The sequence below is a fragment of the Suncus etruscus genome, chromosome 1 (genome assembly GCF_024139225.1).
Source record: "Suncus etruscus isolate mSunEtr1 chromosome 1, mSunEtr1.pri.cur, whole genome shotgun sequence".
Taxonomy (NCBI): Eukaryota; Metazoa; Chordata; class Mammalia; order Eulipotyphla; family Soricidae; genus Suncus; species Suncus etruscus.
Window position 1 is genome coordinate 102,464,759 of NC_064848.1, and position 23,853 is coordinate 102,488,611.

Here is a 23,853-nt window from a genome sequence, read left to right on the forward strand (position 1 = left end):
TAGTGACAGAGAAATACTACATGGATTAAAGGCATATTTGCCTTGCCCACAATCAAGCCCAGTTTGAACTCTAGAGCCCTAAAGCCAGGAGAGATCCCTGAGTACAGAGATAACAGTTGTAAGTCCAGGTATAGTCTCTAAGCAAACAAACAAAAATCAATTCAGTGGCTTTAAAATAAAGGTATGATCACAGAATGGTTTCTCTTAGCCAGTCTGTTGGAAAATAATTATTCAGGCAGTAATGATAATAGCTATGCTCAGCAAATCATTAAGAATTTCTCCTTCATGCAGTTTTCACTATCTACTAACATTATCTATTGTATGAGCAGGAGAATATGCTCTGTTTATTTCTTAGAGATTTTAGTCTCGTTTAGTAAGAAGATAACAGAACACAACGCTGGAGAGAAAAGACTTTCTGTAACAGTTCTGCCAATAAGGCAATCCAGGCCTGAATGGAGATTGTAATGTTTAAATTGACCTAAGCACAAAAGAGAAAATACCATATTTTGGGTAAATATTGTCATTTTCAAAAGGTTTTGCTCTCAATTGGCAATTTTATGATTGAAAACTAAATGCACTCTTTGAGACTGTGACACATCAATTAAATGAAAAAAGTATTGAAGTTATGGGGTGAAATTTACTAGAACATTTCTACAGCTCTTTTCTCGCAGTTCAGTTTAAACAATAAACACTGAGAAAGTTAAAAGTTAAAAATGGATGCAGTGTTGACTGGTCTGGAAGATTCTTTGTAGTTCTTAGCCATACTATCACCACTATTTCCAGATGTCAGGGCATAAGATTGTAATCAATCAGAAGCAGCAGCAGGAAAGTGTGAAGAACCGAGAATAATCCTCTCCTAAAATATTTTCCTCTTTAGTGTACCAAAAAATACCTCAAATTCACTTTTGGCATTTATTATTTTAGATTGCTATTGACTATGCTTTTTAGAATTCTTATTGAAAAGCTGTTTCAAAAGCATAGCAATGAAATGCTCAGCTGTGTAAGTGCTCCCCAGACCTTTTTGTATTCATGATGCTGAGCTCAAAGCAAAGCCCTCTGGCAGAAATGGTCCTTGGCCCTCTGAAGGTCAGTGTATAGACCTTGATGAATTGGTTGCTCTGCTTTCAAGTTTACCTTAGACTGGATCTTAACAGTGCCTAAGGAGAGCCTGAGCAGTTATGACTCCTGGTCTAGAGGGAGACGCTCTCCTCACATTCCTGTTGTATCTTGTTCACCTATTTCCTCTTCTCTAGGAGTCCCCTGAATTTCTGCCACAAACTTTTGTGCTGCTTTGTCAGATTCAGCATCTGCTTCACAATGTGGCCAATGAGCCTGTAGACTGCAACTTTCATTTTCAGTCATCCTTAAAACGTTCTAAAGTTCATGTTTTACTGTTTGAGCCCCATGATCTTTGACTGGATTGAATTGTAGCTCTCTTATTTCATAATAATATTATAGTCTCAGCCAGATTTTAGCACATAGAAGTAGCTTTTTTACTGACTGACTTACACTGAGGAAAACCAATAGCAATTTAATGGAGTTACAAAATGCTTCTCAGACAGTTATTTATTTTTTTAGTGTTTGAGAGGGGTACTTTCCTGAGGACCAATACACCCATGAGTGCTCAGTAGGCCACATGATGTCAGGGATTAAATTTGGATTCCCTGTTCTTGCTGGCCATGTGCTTTAGCTCTTTGGTTGATCCTCCTGACCCCGGAATGGGTTTTAGATGTGGCTCTTTCACTGATATCTCTTATCATTGATGGAATCTGGTAGTTGCCACAGATGGTATCAATCTACTTTTTGGTATCAATTGATAAGATGGTATCAATGTATCTTTTCAGCAACTTTTTGTGATAAAAGCTATTTCTCTTGTCATGCTTGTATATACATTTATTTATATATGTATTTGTAAATATATTTGGTAATCAAGAGCTTTATGCAAGTTCTTCATAAGTATATTGATAAATGATGGAGTTGGAATTTAAACCCAATACTTTCTGATGTCAAAAATGGTTCCCTTTTCTAACAAGTATAACATAATAGGTAGGATTTCTTTATGTTAACCCCCAAGTTTTATGTGCCTCGAAAAAATGTCAGTGTTTCTAAATTCATGATGATATGAACTTGATAACTAAAATGATAAAATAATAATTTGGTGTTTGAAAATAAACTCCCTATGGATGGGTAGCTAACTCATATTTCTAATATTTAGAAGATGTATGTTTTATTCTTGTTCCACATGGTCTCTGGACACTGCTGCGCTGAGCACTGAATTGTGAGCCCTACACAGTAAAAATAGATTTTACTGAACTTGGAGAGATCAGGAAGTCATATCTGTAATCTCACACAGTGAGAATTTGGGGTTTAATACAAATATTTATAAAATGCTTGGCACTCATCTGCTGAAATTTGTTCTAAAATATGACAGACATATTTTTAAATTCTGGCTTTTCAAATATAAAATTCCATCTCTCCTGATCCAAGTATAGAAAAAGTGTTAAAATTACCATGATATGCTTTGAAATGTTCAATATTTTCAATCTATCTAATGAAGTCAAAGGGTGTTTATGAAAAAACTAATTATCCTAATTACTCATAATATGAATGTGTGCTATGAAGAAGGAAAGAAATTTGAAATAGCTCATTTAGAACAGCACAGAATTGCTTTAGAATTTTAAATGGCACAGATCTGGTATATAGAAATATAATGATTTTGATATAAAAGGTTTATGGTGTATAAAGAAAATACAAGTATAGCACATATACCTTTAGTGCTTCAAGATTTAATTATAGTAATTTGGTAAGAGACAAAGTATATGACTTTTGGAATAATGGACCCTTACTATTTTGACATCAGTGCTCTCACTAGAAATAAAAGTGCCTTCAAGTAACATATAGAAGTCATATGGAATAGTTGCAACTCTACATGAATATAAAACTTCTAGTCCATCTCCTTTCTAGTCATTATGCTACTTACTACAGGAGTTTCATGAAAGTAATTCTTTTAGGGTTTAGAAAATAAAAATGAAAGTTAGAATGAGATGATTTATCAGCTTTGTTTCCATATCTAAATCTCTCTGATCTAGTAAATGTATATTGAAAGAGTTTGAACAATTTTTTTACACTAACCAAGTTTTAAAACTCAACTATAATTATTTATCTAATTTAAGTTGCATGCTGAAATGGTTCCTATTTTTAATATAGCAACTCAATTAATCCCATTCATGCATTGAATAATTATTTACAATTCCCTTGTAAATTATAAACATAAAAATTATATTGTAATTTATCAATGATATATTGGTAAAAAGTGAAGATATTGTATCTTCTTGCAGATGGCTTCAAATAATTTTTCTATCTTATTATATCAACATCATCATTTGTGTTTTAAGTTTAAAATTCTTGTTATAAACATTTGGAAGAAGCTTGGGCAGTTAAATGTTCATTCTCTTGCATTTCTACCATTACTTTGAGAAGAATTTACCTGAGTTACCTGCTGATTCCAGATGGAGAAAAAACAATGACCTGGAACAGAACAAGCAGCAGCTGCACTCAGCTTTGGTCAGCTTATTCTAATTGGTCTTTCTATTTGTAAACCATTATAATATTGTTTGTAGTTGAAGAATTTTGATATAGTGACTACCTAATATTTTTAAGCATTTTATTGCTAGAGAAATGTATAGCTAAAAATTAATTTTATTTCATAAAATACCCAAAGAAATGAAGCATTACATTTTAATGTTAGTTATTAATAAAGTAAGTCAGATAGTTTTTGCTCCCCCAGGACACAAAGTTTTAACAATAGTCTAGGGAAATCTTACCTGTATGGAAACACTGCTGTAGGAACCACCAATGACCCCTGCAATGAGCAGTGGCATATTTTCTTGAATGGCATAGGATCCATCTGGACACATATACTCAGCTTCGTCCACTTTAGTCAAAGATGCCCTGACAAATTCCAGTGATTGCTCTAATGCGTAAGTATCCCTTGAGCATGTATCCAAAATGTGGACACCCAGTTTCACTCCTGGTAGCAAATAATTGTCTTTATTGATTTCATCAATAGCAAACAACATGGCTTCCAGGCGTTGGATTCCTCGATCTTCATTGATTCGCCCACAGTCTTCAGTTCCCGCGCCTTTTTCATTAATAGGAAATAGGCCCCCTAAAACAAGATCACCTTCTATTTTAATCTCCCTCCTCAGAAAGTTATGGTCCCCCAAAGTGAGTAAAAATCCTTTTGAAAACAAAGCTAAAGTAATAACTTGGAGTCTCGTCAACATCTTCATGAATCCTGTTTCTGTACTTCTGGGAGATATCAATGGATGGAGCCAATCTTGCCCACTAGTCTTCGTCTCTCATCTCCAAGCTGAGTCTTTGGCCTGTCTTTTAAATCTGGGAGGAACAGACTAATAGAGTCTGTCACAAAATTCCTAAAGAGAAAAAAATGAGCAAAACTGGTAAAATGAGCAAAACTGGTAAAGAATCAGTAGTGACTACATTGCTGATCCCCCCCAACAGAATTTTGATGGGATAATGACTCAAATGACCATTTACTAATGACATACTATCCCATTGCACCAGGCATTCCTCCACAAATATTCTCATCCAGATCTTTCACACACTATAATATTCTTCTTGGTGATAATTATCCTGGTAAGATAATAAAGACTAAAGAAGTAAAGAGATATGATGAAGTGTTTCTAGAATTGCAGTAGTGTTCAGAAATTCTAATATCAAGATGATTAATCTCTATACTGAGATATTTGCCTTGCTATTGGTAGACAACCATTTTGAATATTATATCCTCTTTTTAAGCTACATCAAAAAATTCTTCTCTTTTGATTTGGAAGCAACATAACACGATTGTAACATCTTTATTATTTCTGGCTTTCTACTTCCACACCAAGTCCTTCCACTCGCAGGTGAGCTTTTAAAAGAATTTCTTGCAATACTTCCCACTTCTTTTTATCTTAGTTGGGTCAGCAGGCGACACTTATGATTCTTTCTTCATTGCTCTAATATAATGATTCTAGAGAAGGCTATTACTGATCTATTAATTTTTAAATCCAATAAATGCACTGTAATCTTCATTTTACTTGAGTTTAAAATTTTGCTTATCTATATTTTTAAACTTGTTACAATTCCCCAGGCCTCAGTTCTCAGACTTTAATTTCTAACCTTTCTGTTCGTGTACATCTTAACTGTCATTGTTGACACTTCCACCTCTCTTGCCTCTTATCAGCTCTCCTTAAATGTGCCCACTCCCCATTTTCCATACACTGCAGGTATGCAGTTCCCATTAGTCTTGAGTTTGCATGCAGATTGGCGTGTAGGATAATGTCATAAGTTACGTTCTTTTAACATCACTGACTAGAACATCTGCCTCTTTTAAGAATCAGGCAAAGCTTTGCTGTGAGGATCATGCTCTTGACACTAACTAGACTGTGTATTTTGCAAGGGATTTTTCCAAATAAGAGTGGAGATTTCCTCTTGCAGGTGTACAAACCAATGGAATTACTTTGTGCTAGAATAAATGCTGGTCTGTATGTTCACTGCATTTGCCTACTCCGTGTACCCCTAATTGAGATGGGTATATTTTTCTTAGTCAGGTAAGAGAAGAGATAGTAGGGAATCCCTACATCCTTCTCCTGTCAGAGAACAATTACGTATTTTAGTATCTATGGTCAAAGGTGCCTCTCTCTTCTACTTTTCTGCATGATAATTATTGTTGGGGATTCATGAAGGAAAGAACTCTCTCGGCTGCTTCTGAACTCAGTGATGTCTGGAAGCCACGTTCCCTATGTTCTCTTAGGTAAATTAGCTAATGTTAACAATCTGCTGTTCTGCAGAAGGAAATACTCTAATTTGTGATCTTAATTGCTGTTCACAGGGACCTATTTCCTTTCAATCTGTAACAATTTCCATTTGCTTGTAAATCAAAGGAATGTCTGCTTCTTGGGAATAATAATTATTTGAGATGTTTACCATATGAAAACATACACGACAATAAATAGAAAGAAATTAGTTTGGTATTTACTTGAAAGTTTTGAACATTTCTCCCTCTTTGAGAGGGAGACACACAAGTCATCTGGTTTTTTTGGGGGTTGATTATTTAGGTGTGAAGTTTGGCAATAATGACAAACATCATTGTAATGCTTATTGTTCACCTAAGGAACTTTAGGAGACCTGCCATAGGGAATCAGAACGTCTAGTAATAGTTGGTATTTATGATTTATACTGTCATAAATTTTTGTTTCATATTAATTTCTTATCTCTTTCATGTCACAGGAAATTCTCTTTGAAGCAAAACTACCATGAAAAGCAAAAGACACTGTGATCATTATCACTAGCAATAAGCAGCAATTGCTCTATAAAATAATTGTTTTATGTCACATAAAAGAGAAGCATTAACTAGAATAAGGTCACTGATATGGTCTTATCATATATCTATAAAAATATAGCTATTTCTTAAATTTAAAGAAAGTTTGACTAGTAATTTAGTACAGAGGACCTTATAGGTTACATAGGCCTAAATCTCTCCTGGGGAAAATGCTCTTAGTCAAACAGGACTTCATATTACACTGAAAAATAAAAGGATATGGTAATCTATTGCTTCACAAATAAGGACTCTGTTTTAAGTATATTTTGTGTAATGTTAGCCTGATATGGTATCTATTGGAAATCTAAAAGATTTCTATAAATGTTTTTAGAAGGAATATAGACATTCACAACAATTTTGTTTGCAAATGACCTTTTTTTTGTTGTTGTTGTTGAAGTTTTGGGTCACACCTGGTGACACTCAGGGGTTACTCCCAGCTATGTGCTCAAAAATCGCCCCTGGCTTGGGGGGCCAGATGGGACCTGGGGATCGAACTGAGGTTCCTCCTGGGTCAGCCGCGTGCGAGGCAATTGCCCTACCGCTGCACCATTACTCCAGCACCAGGCAAATGGCCTTTTAATATTTTATTTGTATAAATATTATATTTATATTTTATTTGTATAAATATTATATTTATAATATTTTAATATTTTATTTTATTTAAATATATTTAAATATATTTATTTAATATTTTATTGTGGATGTGAGACATTAACATAGAGAAATGGAATAAAAAATTAACTGCATTAATGAAGTGTTTCATTTCTCTTCTGACTCAAGTGTTCTTGCCTTATAACATTCCATTCTTTACTTATAGAATTGCCAATAGGTAGAAATATAGAAATAACTTTTTGTATATACAGGAGAAAATTCTGGCATTATATTTTATTTTTGCAGCTGATATAGTGCCCTAGGAAACCAGGAGAGACATGGTTTCTACACGTAGAAAAGTTGTCCTACATTTACTTTTTATGTTTGGGTGAAGAATACTTAATTAAAAACATGAATATTATCTATTATTTTAAAGCTTTAGATACATCTACTCATCAAGCCATTATTAGGTAGCTGCTACATACTAGCAACAAACTGGATACTGAAAATACAAACTTAAACTGTAAATAAACATTATCACTGCTAATTACAATTCTAAATGTTTAATTATTTTTAATGAGTAAAAATTACTCATTTATTTTTTTTTGTAGGTTTTTGGGCCACACCCAGCAGTGTTCAAGGGTTACTCCTGGCTCTGCACTCAGAAATTACTCCTGGTAGGCTCGGTATATTAAGATATGGGATACTGAGGATTGAACCCAGATCAGTTGTGTAAGGCCTTTCCTCTGTGCTATTGCTCCGGCCCCACTAGTATTTATTTATTTATTTATTATTTATTTATTTTTACCAATTATACCTGGTATTATGAAAGTCTTAAATATACACTATTTTCACTTATTATGGTAATTATTATGGTAATACTGTTTGACTTGAAAGAAATCCATTGTATGCCATAATGTATATACAATTAAAAATTAGATATACAGATATAAAAAATAAGTTGCCAAAAATGTCATGTAGAATATCTTCTGGTAAGCTCTTTAATAGGGCATATTAAGTAATATTTAGAGGTCTTAGATTATTACAAATTGAAAATCAATTATAGTAATATTAAAATATGTCATCTTAGTATTTCCTTACTTACTTTTTATTACAAGCAGAATTTATAACAAGACTGTAAGGCATGAATAATTTTAAAACACTTAACATTATTCAAAATGAAGACTATGAAACTGAAAGAAGAGGAAATTAAAATTTAACTTTAAAAAATAGAGCAATGTTGTTAGTTCAGTGCAACTGTTTATCTCTATGTAACAGCTTATCTGGATTGTGGGAAGAGTACCATAGCGTCTTTTCTGGTTCCTTTCATTATAAATCAGCCAGCAGCACATTCCCCAGATAAACAGGCTCCCTACTGCAGTGACATTCATATGCAGCTAGAGAATTGCAGCTCTGCAGTCAAAGTTCTCCATTCAGGGATGATGAGTGATGTGTCAACTATAAACAAGTATGTGTAGCTCTTTCTGTAGGCAACATGCTCAGTGATGTTTTATTAATCAGTGCAATAATAGAATCTTAGAGGTTTTCTGTGACTATAACCCCTGGAAGATGTAGACAGGAAGCATTTCTGTATGCTACATATGCTAATATATTCCTTCTTTCCTCTGTTAGCTTTGCCCAGGAATTTAGTGTTGGAAATGAAATCCAGTATGACTCAAAGAATAAGTAGTTTATCCAGGGTAGATGTAAAGCCAGGAATCATGCTTTCTATTTCCTAGAAATAAACTCTTAAGTTGCTGAAGGGCCTCTGAGAATGCTCAAAGCCTATCCAACCAACCAATTTGTGGGAATAGAAATAAGAGTGCTAGCGTATTTAATTTTACTACAAATTTGATAAGATATTTTAGCTGACTGAATTATGTACTACAAAAAGGACTAAACGAAACAGCATTTGTTCATTTGCATCTTCATCAGAGTAAAAGGGGCCTGTACCTGTAATGGGATTTTAAGATATACAATTGTACAATTCTAAGTCCTTTGCTTTTATTAGGAACAATGGTATTTTTCTCTAAAAGATTTTTAATAAACTATGATGAGCAGTTGTCTGTTAATCTAATCATTTTACTTTTAGTTGCTTAAAATGTATCTTCCTTGAGAGAACTCTTCTATTAGTACTTTAAACACAAAGTGATTCCTTAATTTGTTGAATTTTACACATTGTGCTCTACTAGTATCATAGTACTATGGGGCTGGAATGGTGGTGCACGCAGTAGGGCATTTGCCTTGCATGCGGATAACCTAGGACAGACCGTAGTTCGATTCCCCAGCATCCCATATGGTCCCTCAAGTCAGGAGTGATTTCTGAGCGCATAGCCAGGAGTAACCCCTGAGCGTCTCTGGTGTGCCCCAAAAAAGCAAAAAATAAATAAATAAAAAATAGTACTAATACTCTATTACTAATATATTCTGTTAGTATGATATTGATTTATATTTATTTCAGTAGTTTTAAAATTGAAAATTACTCTCTCATTAAATTATAAGCTACTGGATAAAAGTCTTAGATGTTATGTACCTCATAAAATAATCAAATACAGGTTAAATGATAAATTCCAAGTAGCATTTACATTTTGAAAAACTGATCAAAATAGTTCAGAAACTATTCAGATAATAAAACATAATAGAAGGAATTTGTTTTTCCAAATAATGTGATAGCAGATCAAAATTCCACTTTTGAATTAGAGAAGCTTGACCTGAAAAGTTTTACTCTTTCTTTGATTTTTTTAATTTATATTTATCATAAAAGTAAAACTGAAAAAAATACTTGTTGAAATCAGATATTAAATACCCACTATTGGATTTAGAGACAGTAGGAAGACTGGAAAGCAATATATAAAATAACACTTGCCTTTTCTTAAAGTTATGGATGACTAGGCTAAAGAGAGAATAAAGTTAGGAAGGTTCTGTTTGCTCTTGAATTTCTGAAGTTTGAAGACATTGAGAATCCACAATGTATGTATACTTTGAGATAATTTTAACAAAATGTTAAATAGTGGAAAGGAATTTGAGTAAACCTTTTGTATGAGCTAGTTTTATTTGTGGAAAAGATTAAAAAGTAGCCAAGAACCCTGTATGATGACATTGAAGAGAGGGATACTGAAAATTGAGAGGCTAAAACTAGAAATACTTGCTGATGATGCCAATTTATTATTTAGCTTGGGGTCCCTTTTCCCCATCACCTATTTATAATATCTTTATTATTTAAAAGTGTCTTTTACAAGGTAGAGCAATTTATTTATGATTGTGCTAACCTTTGGTCTTCAATGTGATTATTGATAATGTCTTATACGATAATATATTTCATACATTCTTTATAGAATGTATAAAAATTTATTCAAATCTCTTCAAAGTAATTCTTTCTTTTTCTAAGAACCAAAGTGTTGGTATTTTTCTCATTGTATATGTATGGTTTGTGATGGGTGTGACATTCCAGAGTTTTTTTATCTCCAAGTTTCCTAACCTCATACCAAGACAAGACAATCATATGAACATTTAGTGGAGATAAAAAATGATCAGAATTGAACACCAAACCCAAAGTCAACTACAACAGAATCAATACACAATCTACAACAAGCTGTACAAGTGGGGACCAGTTATACTAGCATTGGGGGGTAAAGGAGGGAAATATGGGATACATGCTGGGAACAGGAATAGAGGGAGAAAAACACTTGTGGTGGGATTGCCCGTTTATTGTCACTACATACCTTAAATATCACTGTGAAAGATTTGTAATTCACTTTGGCCACAATAAAAATTTAAAAACCCAATAAACCTTTAATTTTTTTTTTCTTTTTTTGGTTTTTGGGCCACACCCGTTTGACGCTCAGGGGTTACTCCTGGCTATGTGCTCAGAAGTCGCCCCTGGCTTGGGGGGACCATATGGGACTCCGGGGGATCGAACCGCGGACCTTCCTTGGCTAGCGCTTGCAAGGCAGACACCTTACCTCCAGCGCCACCTACCCGGCCCCCCAATAAACCTTTAAATTGCAGCCTTCCAGACTCCCTGTGATCTACCTACATTCTTTTCCTCTCAGAAGCTACCAGGTCTAATAGATGTTATACATTTGCCAGCATAGAGATTACAAAACCTAGGTTTTTCAAAAATCATTTTGCTATCTGTGATCAAAGTTGTAAAAGGGAAGAACTGGAGAAATACTCTTCATATGAGAACAATTTTACTTCTTAATCTAATACATCAAATATTATTATTAATAATGTCCCATGTGCATGAAATCTTTTGCTATAAAATAATAAAGTTTTTGTACTGTGAACTATTACTGTTTTCTGGTGCAAAAGAATTGAAGTATTATTTATTGTTAAATAGAGAAAGTGATTTGTACTTGTTCAATTTTGAAGTGAGTAGGAAATATTAGAATTAGTATTTTAAAATAATTTTATTGAAGTTGGAGTGATAGCGCAGTGGTAGGGCATTTGCCTTGCATGCAACTGACCCAGGATGGACCTCCATTCGATCCCCAGCGTCCCATATGGACTCCCAAGCCAGGAGAGATTTCTGAGTGCATTAGCAGGAGTAAACACTGAGCATCACCAGGTGTGACCCACAAATCCCACCCCAAAAATAATTATATTACAATGCCTGATCTAGTCATACAGAAGAGAACACTCATTGTACATGTTTTCTAAAATATACCATTATTCAAATTTTCCTCATTATATAAGTGGTAAAAATGTTAGAAACAATACTGTCTTTGTCTTTGCAAAATGAAGTCTTTAAAATATTGTTGCTGACCTATATTTCTGTTTGTCATAATAACTATTATTGGTCTTTCCATGACCAAAAAATTCTATAAAACAATACATGAGGTAAATCATAACCCATGAGAGAAAAGAAACTTAAGTAAAAAAAACCCATGCTTGCCTATTCAATTTCCCAATATTTTTATGAGGGTATTTTTCTGCCATAGATTAATGACAATCTTCTGGATCTCAAGAGGCACAGATTAAGAGTTCAAAAGCAGTTGTCTTTAAAGCAGTTGTAATTGTGGGACAGAGCTGTGGGGCGATGGCGAGCATAAGGTGTGATAAAAGGTTTAAAATACCTATAAACAGGGTAACTCTATTGGAGATCTGCTAAAATCATCTATCTACAACAAAGTTGCAAAACAACAAACCAGTGACATCCCAGGTCAGTCATTTCAAAGTTATTGGCATTTAAACTCAGGAGAAATCATTCTCCTACTGTACCTTCAATTAAATTATATTTCTAGAGAGGTTATGTTTTATCGGTAAAGGTCAATTTCTGGAATAGAAACATATCATAGAACTACAGTAAAATAGAACCACAATAACAAAAATAGAATTAAGCATAAACATGCTAATCAACTACTTAAATTCCTGAAAGGACAAAATGGACAAAACAATTTTTAAAATAATTTTGGAGTGCCTGGGGTTGAATCCAGGTCTCAAGAATTCACTGCATGCATTTTACTATTTTGCTAAAATCTCTGTTCCAAAAAGTTAACAATCTTAAAGTAATGATGCATAATTGGGAATGCACACAATATTATTCCACAGTTTGACAAATAAGAGAAAAGAAAAATAGAAACTAAAGAGATAAAGGATTAATGAGGATGGGCTCTAAGAGGATTTCCATATATTATTAGCTTATATATTAAGCTAATATTTACTTAAGCAAAAATCTTAAGTAAATATTATAAATATGTTCAAATAAATAAATAACTAGATAAAGATTCTCAATAGATGACTGTCTTAAAAATATGGAAATTCGGGGCCGGAGAGATGGCATGGAGGTAAGGTGTTTGCCTTTCATGCAGGAGGTCATCGGTTCGAATCCCGGCATCCCATATGGTCCCCCGTGCCTGCCAGGAGCAATTTCTGAGTCTGGAGCCAGGAATAACCCCTGAGCACTGCCGGGTGTGACCCAAAAACCAAAAAAAAAAAAAAAAATATGGAAATTCTACATAATTTGAATATCTTGTTCTGCATCATAAATTGAAGGGAAAAAATGGATGGTATCAAGACCAAACAGTTGTATGAACATTGAGTATAAATAAAAAAATGATCAGACTTAAACACCAAATCCAAAACCAAGGACAACAGAATCGATACCTAATCTACAACAAGTTAGATACAGAGGGACCACTTATATTAGTAGCCGGGGGACAAAGGAGGGGCGATATGGGATGCATTCTGGGAACAGAGGTGAAGGGAGGACAACACTGGTGGTGGGAATTCCCCTGATTCAATGTCACTATGTACCTAAGTCCTAAAATATTACTGTGAAAGATTTGTAATTCACTTTGGTCACATCAAAATTATTGAAAAAAAAAAAAAAAAGAGGATTCTGGGGCTGGAGCGGTAGGGCATATGCCTTGCATGTGGGTGACCAGAACAGACCGTGGTTTGATCCCCCGGCATCCCATATGGTCCCCCAAGCCAGAAGTGATCTCTGAGAACATAGTCAGGAGTAACCTCTGAGCATCACCGGGTGTGGCCCCATAACCAAAAACCAAAACCAAACAAAAATATAGGGATTCTATAATGAAGAATTACAATTTATTAAGGAAAATTTACTGTGTAAAAAGTAGGAACATATAAGGAATGGCAAATTATAAAAAAAACTTAAAATAGGTAAAAAATGATCAGATATGATTTTGAGAATGTTTCTGTCCAAATATCTAGTGGTTCAAATATTTTGACAGAAGATGTGGAAAAATGATTGAAAATTCACAGACTCTGTTACAAGGAAACTCAGTAAATTCTAAACAGTATAAATACAAACTAAATAGTACATAGGCAAATCATAGAATTCATTAAAGCTATAGACAAAGGGGAAAATTGGAAAATAGAGTAAAACATCATATATGTGAAGGAAACAACAATATAAACTTTTCATTAGAAACTAGACAAGTTACAGTCCAAAAAATGGCTTCTTTAAAGTTCTAGGGAAAACTCATCATGCATCTAATTCTTCTTTTTATATATATAATTTTAATTTTAGTTATAGTGGCTTACATATCGTTCACAGTAATATTCCAGGCACATATTTACATTGAATCAGGGGAATTCCCATCACCGAATTGTCCTCCGACAACCGCTCCCATCCTGCCTCTCTCTTTTTTTTTTAAGCCACACCCAGCAGCTCTCAGGGGTTACTCCTGACTCTGAGCTCAGAAATCGTCCCTGGCTCAGGGGACTTTATGGGATGCTGGGGATCGAACCCGCTTCCGTCCTGGGTCAGCTGCATGCACGGCAAACACCCTACCACTATGCTACCACTTCGGCCTCAGGCATTTATTTTCAGCTAAGTTTTACTTCAAGGATAAAGGTGAATTAAAATTTTTTATTTTTGGTTTTTGGGCCACACCCAGTGATGCTCAGGGGTTACTCCTGGCTATGTGCTCAGAAATAGCTCCTGCCTTGAGGGACCATATGGGATGCCCGGGGATCGAACCGCAGTCAGTCCTAGGATAGTGCAGGCAAGGCCTTACTCCCTTCGCCATTGCTCTGGCCCCTGAATTAAGATTTTTAAACAAAAATGAACATATTTCATTACCAGAGGAATTATACTAGAATAAATGTTTAAAATTTTTTTTAAACTAAAAGAAAATGACACGAGATAGAAAATGAAATCTAAAGGAAGAGGCGAGGATCACCAAAAATTGTCCTTAAGTGGTTATTCTAGAAAACTCTAAGTCAGGGGTCTCAAACTCAATTTACCTGGGGGCCGCAGGAGGCAAAGTCGGGGTAAGGCAGGGCTGCATAAGGGATTTCACTTACCAAATATTTGCGATAAAAAATCGCATTAGTAAGAAAATATCGCAAAAAAAAATCGCATTAAACATTTGCATACCCCGAATGGAACTGCTCGGGGTATGCAAATGTTTAATGCGATTTTTTTCCTTGCTAATGCGATTTTTATTGTGATTATTCGGTAAGCGAATAATCGCGAATACTGTGATATTTGAAGGCTGGCCTCAGAATACTGTGATATTTGATGGCTGGCCTCGGGCCACAAAATGTTGTACAGAGGGCCGCGAGTTTGAGACCCCTGCTCTAAGTCTAGCTCTGAGACACTATAGGTAGGGTGAGTTTATGAAAGTTACCTTTGTTACAAATTAATAATGGTAAGAAAGATAATCCATAAAAATCATATTGTGGGGCAAGTGAGGTGGCGCTAGAGGTAAGGTGTTTGCCTTGCAAGCGCTAGCCATGGAAGGACCGCAGTTCGATCCCCTGATGTCCCATATGGTCCCCCAAGCCAGGGGCAATTTCTGAGCTAGGAGTAACCCCTGAGCATCAAACAGGTGTGGCCTGAAAAAACAAACAAAAAAATCATACAATGTATTTTACAGTCATATTTACTTTTCCCTGCATGTATACATTTGTTTGTATTTATCCCCTTCACTCTCTCACCCTGATCTCTACCATTTAGCCATTTACTCTCAGTTCTTAACTCCTCAAGACCTGAAAGGTTCTGCCAACCAGCTCCCAAAGCGAAAAGACAGCTTCCCAGCCCACATTGCCTCAGCCCCCAAAGAAGCTGCCACTGCTGCTAATGCTGATTTGTTCTCCACAGAGCCTTTTCTTCTACCTCCCTTTGCTGTGGACTGTTGCTCACTACCAGATTTGTTTTTTTGAGACACCCCCAGCTTGAGGACATTTCCTGAAATGTGACTACTGGGAGCCATTTTTCAGACTCCACAAGACCATGTCGCAGGCTGAAGCTGTGCTCTGAATTTTAACACCCCTACCCCGACTATTTCAAAAGACTTAAAGAGGATATGTATATCTCCTTTGTATATTTCTTTAGATGTACTTCCTTAATAGGTATAATTCTTATTGTCTATTTCTTTATGTAGAGGCAGTTTACCCATTCCTTTATTTGGATCTGTTTAGTAGGAAATTTTAGTAGATAAATTTCTCTTGGGTTCCAAATTCATGTTAGAACCAGGTTATTGGGATTGTTTAGCTTGTTATTTTTACCTCTATATGCACCAGTAGTATCATGTGGTATGTTCTTTTTTGCATAGGCACATTAAAATAGGGAAATCTTACATGTTGAAACAAGTTCTTATCTAATAGGGATAGGAACACATAAATTTTCTATTGCAGTGGGGCTTTATACCCTGAACATTTGTCATAGTGACTTGGCTTAGGCTTCAGAATATTGGATATTGGCCATTCACCCCTGAACCTCGGATCCCATCTATGGAACCAACACAGTTTTCTGCACCAGCACCAGGAATTGAACTTTTACCAGGGAAGCCCCTAATGCTGCCCTAGCACTAAATTTCTCCAGAGTGTGTTCATATGACACCCTATTACACCTAGTAACAGAAATAACTTGCTCAAGGCAGGGTCCCCTGCATTACTAATGGTGAGATGAAACCAGAGATGCTCTATGTCACCCTGACTTTGACTTAGTATCTGTACAAAAACCAGGATCTCTAACTACAGAAATCTGACTGCAACAATCATGATTGAGAAGAACTTTTGCTGGGACAACAAAGAAAGACTTTGGGGTTAGTCAACTTAGTATGCCTAGAGTCTGTAGTTTGTTGTATGGCCAGATGCATCATGGGTAGGGTCTCCTTGTTTTTAGGCCAAAGGTTTTTCCTTTCTATTTTTTCCATCTTTTGCTGTTCCCTGGAAAAACCAAACAAATGACAACAACAACAACAACAACAAAAAACAACTGCCACACACACTTTTTTCTTATTCTTTTCTTTTTTATTTCTTATTTTTTAAATAGGGCCTCCTGCCTTTTTCATAGAACCTTGGGATTTGGATTACTTTGTTTTACCACATATTTCTGCATTTTTCTATAAAAGTAAGAGGAAAGGAAAATAAAAAGGCTGAGGGTCAGGGGCCAAGTGGTCTTAGACACATTGGTGGGGGAAAAATAAGAACAGAATTAAATATCCAAGGTGCTGGAGTGATGGCACAGAGCTGTAAGGCATCTGTCTTGCACCTAGGACAGATCGTGGTTTGATACCCCAGTGACCCATATGTTCCCCCAAGCCAGGAGCGATTTCGGAGCACATAGCCAGGAGTAACCCCTGAGTATCACTGGGTGTGGCCCAAAAAAACAAAAAACAAAAAAAGAAGGAACTAAATATCCAAGTCAAATTCAACAACGATAGAATAAAAATACCTAAACTTTAATAATATAAACTTAAATGGTTTGTTGTACTGGCAGACCAGGGATCAAAGGGTGGTGGTATAGGATGCACTCTGGGTTCATTGGTGGAGGGAGGTTAACATTGGTGATGGGAATGAATGACCCTGACTCACTGTAAATTTGAAATTCAACTAGGAAGGACTCTGTAGGTCACAATGGTTTCAATTAAATAAAAATGAGAAAAGAAAAGAAATTTAAGGAGAATTTTTATGCTTTTTTCTTTTTTTTTATTTGGGGGGCACACTCTGTGATGCTCAGGGGCTACTCCTGCTTTTGGGGACCATATGGGATGATGAGGGATCAAACCAAAGTCTGTCCTATATCAGCTGCGTACAAGGCAAACGCCCTGCCACTGTGCTATTGCTCTGCCCCTGATTTCTTATTGTTTTAATAAAAATATTTTTGAAATGATACTCATAGTGGTGCTCAGTATTTACACTTTACTCTGCACCCATGATTCTTTGTGGGATCCAGGGACCATACAGAGTTCTGAGGATCAACCCAAGTCAGTTGTGTACAAAGCAATACTTTGTCCATTGTCCTATCTCTTTAGCTAACTAAGGAAACATTTTTAATTATGGAATTTTAGATATCTCAGTGTACAGTTAGTTATCAAGATCTAATCAACATTCTTCAACTTATACATTTATTTCTAAACCGCATACTCAAAAAATAATTTATACACATAAAAACTGAGATTTTGGATTAAGAATAATTGCCTCAAGTAGGTAATTAAATGACATTGGCATATTACCTCCAGCAAAATAGAGTACCTTTGGTCACTGACAAGATTTTAAAACATACTCTTGTTACTAATGCTATACTGAAACAAGTTTAGAAAATTACTAGCTTTCTTTTCTTTGTTGATCTAAGTGTTTAAGGTCCAGTTGTACTTATTTTTAAATCTGTTCAGTGGTGCATATTAATTGCTTCACATTGGCAGTAGTGGAATATTTACATTAGAAAACATTAGAAGCAAGCCTTCTTATAAGTTATCAATAAACTATTAAATATTTATCAACACATCATTAGAGGTAAATCTAACAATATGATTTTAACATTTACTATAAGGAATCAAATAAAAAGAGACTGGAAAACAATGGAAAGCAATATAACATAGTGTCTGAAGTCAGTTTTTCTAACTGCAGATCACAAGCTATTTATGTATAATGGAATATATTAGTGAATTTCAATAACATTTTAAAATGAAATAGGGAGTTTAAAATGTAATAGAAAATAACAAAACATTGGCCTAGGACATGCAGTAAAGGTGTTTATTATTGTCTACATTTCTGTGTGTCTATTATATGCTTCACAGTTATAGTGTAAAATAATTTCTTAACCAGGACAAGGAAAATAAAGTTTGAAAGCCACTATTTTGAAATATAAGCTCAGTAGTCAAATACTTGAAACTACTTCAAGTAAAACTAAGCATATGGTCAGCTCTGAGTGCTTCCTTTTACATACGTATAAAATGAGGATAATAATAGCATTTCTGTCTCATGGCATTGATTTTAGGATTAAAATAAATTAAACACAACATTAACTTAAAGATTGTTAGCTTTTATAACATCCTTCGTATTGGGCTGGTTTATCGATAGATCTATTGAACTTGAAGATAGGTGGTATTAGAACTCTCCACACGGGGTCCAAAGTGATAGTATAGAGTGGGTAGGGCTTTGTTGTCCCAGTTTTGATCCTCAGCATTCCATATGGTCTCTGAGCCTGCCAGGAATGATTTCTAAGTCAGAACTAGAAGAAATCCCTGAGCATCACTAGACACCTAGGCCCCAAAACAAACAAAAGAACTCTCCACATGGCCACTTATAATAATCCAAATCTTTTGTTGTTTCAGGATTAGAAAACTAATTCTTTATTCTTGATCTTATCTTTTCCCAAACAGAACCATTGGGATACACTCTTTCAAATTCTGCCTTTACTCTGAAAGGTGTTTAGCAATTTTGTGGTCTTGAAAAACTGCTCACTATACTAATGGTGTAAGGTAGATTACGCAGCCATCAGAAGAGATGAAGTTATGAAAATTTCCTATACGTTGATGTACATAGAATCTATTATGCTGAGTGAAATAAATCAGAGGAAGAGAGATAGACACAGAATAGTTTCACTCATCTATAGGTTTTAAGAAAAACAAAAAACATTAGGGGCCGGAGAGATGGCATGGAGGTAAGGCGTTTACCTTTCATGCAGAAGGTCATCGGTTCGAATCCCGGCGTCCCATATGGTCCCCCGTGCCTGCCAGGAGCAGTTTCTGAGCACAGAGCCAGGAAAAACCCCTGAGCACAGCCGGGTGTGACCCAAAAATCACAAAAAAAAAAAAAAAAAAAAAAAAAAAAAACATTAGTGTAATAATGCCAGAGACAACAGAGGTGAGGACTGAAAGGACTGGTTTTCAATGTGAAGCTCACCACATACAGTGGTGAGTTTAGTTAGAGATCTGACAACACTAATTATCATGACAATGTTAATAAATGAGAGAAGTAGAATGCCTGTCTAGAATACAGGCAGGAGATGGGAAGGAGGAAGATGAGAGCATTGGTGATGGGAATGTTCCACTGGTGAAGGGGTGTGGTTTTTTTTTTATGACTGAAACCCAACTACAATCATGTATATAATAATGGTGCTTAAATAAAGAAAAAAATAAAATAATCTGAGGTGTGTAGATTTGGCCTTCTAACCTTAGATTGCAGATCTTAAGTGCAATTTAGTACTTAAGGCTAAAATTGATGTGAAATAGCACAACTGTCTAGCTATCTAGACATCTTGAAACATAGAGCTTTCTTTGAAGTTGACTAGATTGAAAGTTTCTAGTTTAAATATGTGTTCTCTAGAACCCCAGAGTTCTCTTTACTACTCATTATCAAGGGAGGACAAGCTATCCACAATTTCTCTCTTTCTGCTCTTATCCCTATTTGTACAGAATACTTATGATTGTCTTAACATAGCTATTACATATTCTAGGAAGACAATTAAAAACAAAGGAAAAAAGAATTTCAGATAAAAGTACCCAGTAAATTCTGGGTGGCTAGTGTTTGTAGGTGCTAGGTGCAAAAGCCATAAAAAAGATGAAAAAATAAAGCTCTCAAGCTATAAATATGTGCAACGTGCTCATAGCAAATTGTTTTATTCTATTTTTCAAGAAAAACTTTTTTTCATCTCTCCTACTTTGGTTATAAACTGTCCTGTGGAGTTTTATTGTGAAGAGGTTGTGCACTTATTGTTCTGAGTCAGCCTGGACAAGGGCATTAACCTAATTCTAAGTCAAGAGTAGAATATTTATTAAGATTGTGCCAGTCAAATTGTCTTAATTTTTATCATCTCAAGGCATAAGGTACCTCAGTAAGAAGGCGTGGGCCCTGTGGCTATAAGAATTATTAGTCTTTAAATTCCATGGTAACTCTTGTGTATGTGCCAACAAGTCTGAGCTGCCTTCTGCCCTCTTACCCAGTTCCTGAGTGCATTTTAGGAGAATGGTATCTTATGTTTTAATAAATATCTAAATGAAGGAACATATACTTGTAATGTGAGACATAAATTTCCAAGTAGCAAAATGGGTTTCTTGCATTGTTTGAACTTTCAAATAGTGCTTATTTTATGTGTATTTAAAAAAATATATTACAAAGGAGTCCTTTATCTAATACACTTCAAAGTTTGATCTCAAGTATTCTTTCCTAAGTGATCAATCAGAATAAAATTTTGGCACTCTGATATCATACAAATGCCATTTCCTCAAGCACTAAAGTTAGATGAGATATTAAAGAGTATATATTATAGATATAGATATAGATGATGAATAAATTTGCTCATAAAAAGGCCAGAGCCAAGCAAAACCTTTTATGGTATTAGAATTAGCAGAAAGTTTATTTTTGGGAATAAGGAAAGTTAATGACTAGAAAGTTGAAGACTAGAAACTTTCTGTTTATTGTTCCAGATTATCATTGCATAGGCAACATTGAGTATGTTACAACTCAAGCTACACAATTATAATGCATGCATTTTTCCTGGATGCACATTATAATAAAAAAGCCAGACCCCCAAAAGTAATAGTTAGCCTAGCTGAGTATTTTAAAAGTGGTTTTATATGACAAATTGGTCACCAGGGTATTGACAAAAACTTGCTTCTGTAAGCTCTCTGGTAATGCTAAATTTGTGTACAGAATACTATAATGCATGGTTTTTGGCCCTGGTGTATAAATAGGTATCTTACCTCATTGCCAGTATTTGATTCCCATATTCAGGCCTCCCCCTTCAGAAGAGTAGGAAGCTAAAACTAATTTTTTCTTCTACATTTATGAAGAAACTGGGAGTCTAAATGTAACTGGCAAATAACCAGTCACACATAAACAATACCTGTGTTGTGAGTTAACAGCTCAGGCTAGAGGAAAGAAGGGTGAAAAGAGAGCTCTACTCCAGAGCTTCAGGATAATTCTGAAGTGACTATTGTGCTTTCACAGCTTGAGTTCTGAAATGTGAATGAAATTTTTAAGTTCCAGTATATAAGAAATTCTTTTCAATGATTTTAAATACAATTTATGTGCAACCTTATTGTGTGGCAAATATTAAGAATACAAGAATGATTATTTTGCTTTATACAGTAAAAATGTATTTCCTTGGTACTCCGATAATCATTTAGTACTAAAAAATGTTATTCAATTTAACTTTGGTATGGTACTCCATCATGCAAACCTGATGAAAACCAAAGACTCCTACATTCATTATTATTCATTTCTTTCTTCTGTATCAGTGGGATAGAAAATTATTTCAAAATAACAAGTGCTTCAGACATACATTCTTGTTTCAAATAATCTTTTCCCTGTCCCCATCAATCCTGCCCTTTGTCATGGCTTGTACCATAACTGGAAAGTGTTGCCCATAGACAAAACTCTGTAACCCAATCTCAAAATGTTAGGTAAAAATTTGAAATAAAGTTCTAGATATATTCCTCTATTACCTTCTTTATGTTTCTACTTGGTAGTGAATCATTGTATTAAAATGCTCACAGATAATTGTATAAATTTTCAATGATCTCTCCTATCTCTTTTGGGTGCACACTCTTTTCTTTGTATTCACAATTTAATCAAATACTGGTTGATGTTTTGATAAGAGCTGCTCTAAATTTGGCACGATTTTTTCTAGTGCTGCTGGTAGATAAACTCAATCTTCTACTAAGCTCTAAGCTAAGTTCTGGAGCCATCTTTCATTTGGATTCCATGCACCCACCTTTCTTCTCTCCACTTCAGTTTCTTCAAGATACTTCTCTAAACCTGTATTCTTTACTTGTGCTCACTTGAACAGTTTAAAATATCTGTTAACATTCTCCTGGAATTATCTGTTTCAACTACTTTACTCATTCACTTCCTTTCTCTTATAACTCATATTCTTTAGTCTCCTAGGAAACACAAAGATTACATTTTATGCTTTTCCTTTTCATTCTTAATTAGCATATTTTTCTAAGTTTGGAAAGATTAATTCAATTGCTTGTGGACTAATAAAGGAAGCTTACATCATTGCTTTTTGTCAAAGTTGCACTGTTCTGGAAAATAGTTATATTGCATGCATTTGGTCAGTTTTCATTGCAAAAGCAACTTACTCATGATAAATTAAGCTTCTTTGCAGATTTTCACTCATTGCTGCACTTGAAAGAACTAGCATATCTGGTAGGATAGTTTAATCTTAGCCTTGTGATGAATAATGTGTTGTCAGATAACACCTAATAGCATGCAGAAGAGTATTTGTAAACTTAACATAATACTATTTTTTAAATTTGTTTGACACTAATAAATCCTGATTTTCTTTATCACTATATCCTTACTCATAAATCTAAAATTATTAACAGTTTTAGGAACTAATATTTTAGTTGCATTCATTGACTTCTCGTAAGGTTATTATTATCATTTTATTTTGTTTTGTTTTTGAACCATAATATTATTCTTAGTTATATTCTCCTAGTGGTATTTGTATTGAACCCAGGTCAGCTCTGTGCAAGACAATCACGTTACCTACTGTCTTTTCATGCTTCATCCCATAATTTTTATTGTAGATATCAGAATAAACTGGCAGAGGAAAAACCTGACTATCTACTTGCTCAGAACTCTTCTGTCACTGACTAGTGGAATAGACCCTTCTCATTCCCACTTTTTGAGCTTTCTTTTCTAATTTTCTTTGAGAATTATGTACTCAAATTTTATAGGACTCTTAAAGGAATATGAGAATGTAAATGTCCGGATTGTCCTGCTGGGATTTGAATATCCTGATGCTTTGCTCTTCTTTTATTGAACACATTTAAGTTGACTTTACTTGAATTCTTTTTCTCTCTTTTTTTAATCCAAAGTCATGCAGAGTGGTGCACCCTGGAGATAATTTTGCCTGATTGTTCAAGATAAGCATTTAGTGCTCAAACCTAATGATCAGTGATATTCAGGTCCATTGATTTTGAATATTATCAAGGTACACTCGACATTGCTTGCTGGTCTTGCAGTCGTGAGGGATCAACCTCTGGCCTAGAGTATGTTATAGATGCACCAAGTCTTTTGAGCCATTTCCTATCCCAACTATAATTAAATTATTTCGGTCTTAAAGGTATTGATTTCTAGTTCCAATTTAGTTCCAAGTGGCTTTACTTTAGGCCTTGGAACTTGGAAATGAACCCAACTGGGGAGGGAGACTTTAAATGTGG

At 34.9% G+C, this 23,853-nt stretch overlaps 1 protein-coding gene across 1 annotated transcript in view; it reads right to left on the reverse strand.

The window, feature by feature from the left end:
* GRM3 (glutamate metabotropic receptor 3) overlaps positions 1-23,853 on the reverse strand; it is a 250,391-nt gene that overhangs the window by 104,771 nt on the left and 121,767 nt on the right. Inside the window, exon 2 of the mRNA XM_049771054.1 lies at positions 3,825-4,436. Coding sequence (XP_049627011.1) covers positions 3,825-4,292 — 468 coding nt within the window. The 5' untranslated portion in view covers positions 4,293-4,436. The remainder of the gene's footprint in view (positions 1-3,824; positions 4,437-23,853) is intronic.